This window comes from Carlito syrichta, unplaced genomic scaffold (genome assembly GCF_000164805.1).
Source record: "Carlito syrichta isolate Samal-C Ts95f unplaced genomic scaffold, Tarsius_syrichta-2.0.1 Scaffold302862, whole genome shotgun sequence".
Taxonomy (NCBI): domain Eukaryota; kingdom Metazoa; phylum Chordata; class Mammalia; order Primates; family Tarsiidae; genus Carlito; species Carlito syrichta.
The window spans coordinates 943,625-946,556 of NW_007246958.1; the positions used below are offsets into that span (position 1 = coordinate 943,625).

General features: G+C 49.8%; 1 protein-coding gene across 2 annotated transcripts in view; it reads right to left on the reverse strand.

Moving 5' to 3' along the window:
* CLIC5 (chloride intracellular channel 5) overlaps positions 1-2,932 on the reverse strand; it is a 172,743-nt gene that overhangs the window by 106,367 nt on the left and 63,444 nt on the right. Inside the window, exon 1 of one of the 2 annotated variants that reach the window (XM_008057196.2) lies at positions 2,551-2,932. The exons of the other annotated variant lie outside the window; for it this stretch is intronic. Coding sequence (XP_008055387.1) covers positions 2,551-2,613 — 63 coding nt within the window. The 5' untranslated portion in view covers positions 2,614-2,932. The remainder of the gene's footprint in view (positions 1-2,550) is intronic. 2 annotated transcript variants of the gene reach the window in all.

Genomic DNA, 2,932 nt, shown 5'->3' on the forward strand with positions numbered 1-2,932 from the left:
TTTTGAGTTGGAGTCTCACTCTGTCGCCCAGACTGGAGTGCAGTGGCTGCTCCTGACCACTGCAGCCTCGACCCACTGGGTCTCGTGATCCTTCCACCTCAGCCTTCCGAGTAGCCAGAATTAAAGGCACGCGCTACCATGACCGGCTGATTTTTTGACTTTTTTTATTGTAGAGATGAGGTCTCACCAAGTTGCCCAGGCGGGTCTCGAACCCGCGGGCTCAGGCAATCCACTTACCTCAGCCTCCCAAGCTGCGGGATTACAGGCTGAGCCACCGAGCTGGCTTCACAATATTTCTAACCATTACTCATCCTTGTAAATGACAACAACTAACCACAAACTCAAAAAATGTGGGTAGGGGAGGGAACAAGACAGTTTTTCTATCTGATTTTTTTGGCCTCCCCATCAATCTGGTTTTGAACTGGCCATGAAGGTCTGCCCGGCTCTCATGGGATGCTTTCCTTCAGTGAAAAAACAAATGACAACACAAGCATTTTAGAATTCTTTGGGGGCACTGGGAGCTGTGCAGTGAGCTTTTTATATAAATGGAGCAAATCTCCAAAGCTGCCAGCAAGAAATTCCAAAGGTGCAGGTAGAATTGGTCTCTACTCTTAGGACTGGGGCAAAGGGCTCCTTTGGTTCTAAAGAACCAATTTGTGTTTCAAATATCTTTCAGGAACTTGACACCTTGAAACTACCTACTCTCCCAGGGAATCTGAGTAAGTCCTAGAATAGCTTTCTTCAAGGAGAGCAGCAAGACTCATCGCTTTGTGAAAACTCTCCCTGTTCACTCCCAAAAAGCAAGCGTGGATGCCAGGATTCAGAGTTCCCCCTTGGCACTCCATGATCCAACAATGCCCAGCATCATTGGAGGAGCTATGACCTCTTTTATTACCTGGGTCTGCCGGGGTAGGGGTTGGGGGAGCGAGAGGGTCTCAGAAACCAAAGGAGGGCACAGGAGCCACAGTGGAGAGAGAACAGGTTGGGGAAAGCAAACTTCACTAAACATTGGGGGTCATTTTGAAAAATAAACACAAAGAATGTAAAGCCCAGGAGAAATTTAGCAAAACGTTGTGGTAGGCTGGGACAACTGAGACAGATCACCTACCAAGTATAAAATTAGTAAGTCACAATAGATTTTATATACTTTTAGGAGTCAAAGTTACCAAAGACCATTACTTGTTATCAAGATTTATGTACATACTTTTTGCAAAAATCTATTTTTTAGTGAGCTTGTAGTTAAGGACCTGTTTGGGCAAAATAACACCTTTCGTGTTCCAAGAAGTATTTATGCCCTTTAAATTCGGCCAGGAGGCCCCTGCCAGGCACAGTGACCCCTCCCTTCTCATCTATCTGCATATTTCTGGGGAAACTTTGCATCAGATTTTTTTTCCCTTTTGTGAAAGGTCTTGATGCCCAGGCTGTCTCTCCCTCCTCCTCCCCCTCCTCCTAGTGCTGGCGACTCTTTCTGCTCAGCCCAGGAGGCAACTCTCCTGCGCCTCAGGTTTCCAGGTTCTGCAGCGTGGCACCGAGGACTGATCAAATGTTTCTTTCTCATTACACCAGCGGACCGGGAACGCTGCCTTGGACTCCATCCTTCCTCCCACAGGTTGCAAATGAAGTGCAGCCACTTGGACATGAAGCTGTTTCACTCCAGGGAGAAAGGCGACTTCACTGAATTTTGCACCATTCTCCTTTGTCCCAGGCCACATCAGAGTGATTGGGAGGTTCTTCCTAGTAACAAACTCCTAGCATTTCCTTGGTAGTACCCTGTACAATTATGATTATGACAATAACAATAACCCCTCAAGGGATGCAGAAATGAAAAATCACCTATCTGGTACAATGTGCACAGGTAGGGGTGATAGGTATATTAAAGCCCAGATTTCTTCACCACTATACAATGTAACCATGTAACCAAAAGCTATTTGTACCTCCTAAAGCTATTGAAGTAAAAACATTATATAATATGAATAATAATAACCCCAGGAAATGGGGTGTTTTCTGCTTTGCAAGTCACAAAGCAAAAAAACAACAAAAAACAAAACCATACTGTCATTTCCTTTGTTTTTATTTTAGTAGTTCTGAGTAAAAGAGAGAAAGGGGGTTTTAAGAAATGCCATTTCTGCTTTTCCAAAGATGATTGTATCAATCAGGTTTCCTTCTCTCTTCCAACCCTCCTCCACAAAGGTTCATGGTTCAACCAAGGTTCCTGCCTGTGTGCCTACACCTGGAGATGTCCTTTAGGACCAGACACATTCGCGCCAGGGCAGGGTTGGGGACTCGCAGCAGTGACGACCAGTCCAGTGGTAAGCCTGACAAACTGCGGGGCAACTCTCCAAGAAGACAGCCACCTGCCAGATTGTACCTCCCAGCATTCCGCCCAGAAGCCCCGCAGCGAGGTGCTGGCCTGCAGAAAAGCTACCCAGGGGACCGCAAGGGCCCGAGGCCACCCTCCCTTGGGAGGCTCCGGAGTCCCCGCGCGGTCTGCGCCCTGACACGTGAGCCCGGCTGGAGGCGCGGCAGGTGCAGCGGGGGACGCCAACCTACCTTCACGAAGAGCTCGATCTCGGGGTCCCTGTCGTCCCCGTTAGCTGTCGCCGAGTCTGTCATGCCGTTGGCGCCCTGGGCCACCGTCCCGGGCCGGGGAGGCGCCACTTCTGCAGCGCTGGGGCCAGCGCTCTGCGCTCTGCTCCTGCCCAGCTGGGCCCCTCTCCGGGGCGGTGTCTAATTTTTTTTCTTTAAAACCATCTATTTCTCGGGCCGGGGCAGCGGTGTCTGAGGGACCGGTGTCCCAGGTGATCACATGAAAAGGAGAGAAGCCGGCAGGGAACAAGGGCCAAGGGGAAGGCGGGTTAAGGGATGACAACAGGTCCTGGGAGCAACAAGTGCCGGGCTGCCGGGAGGTGTCACAGGATCCGCGACTGTCAGC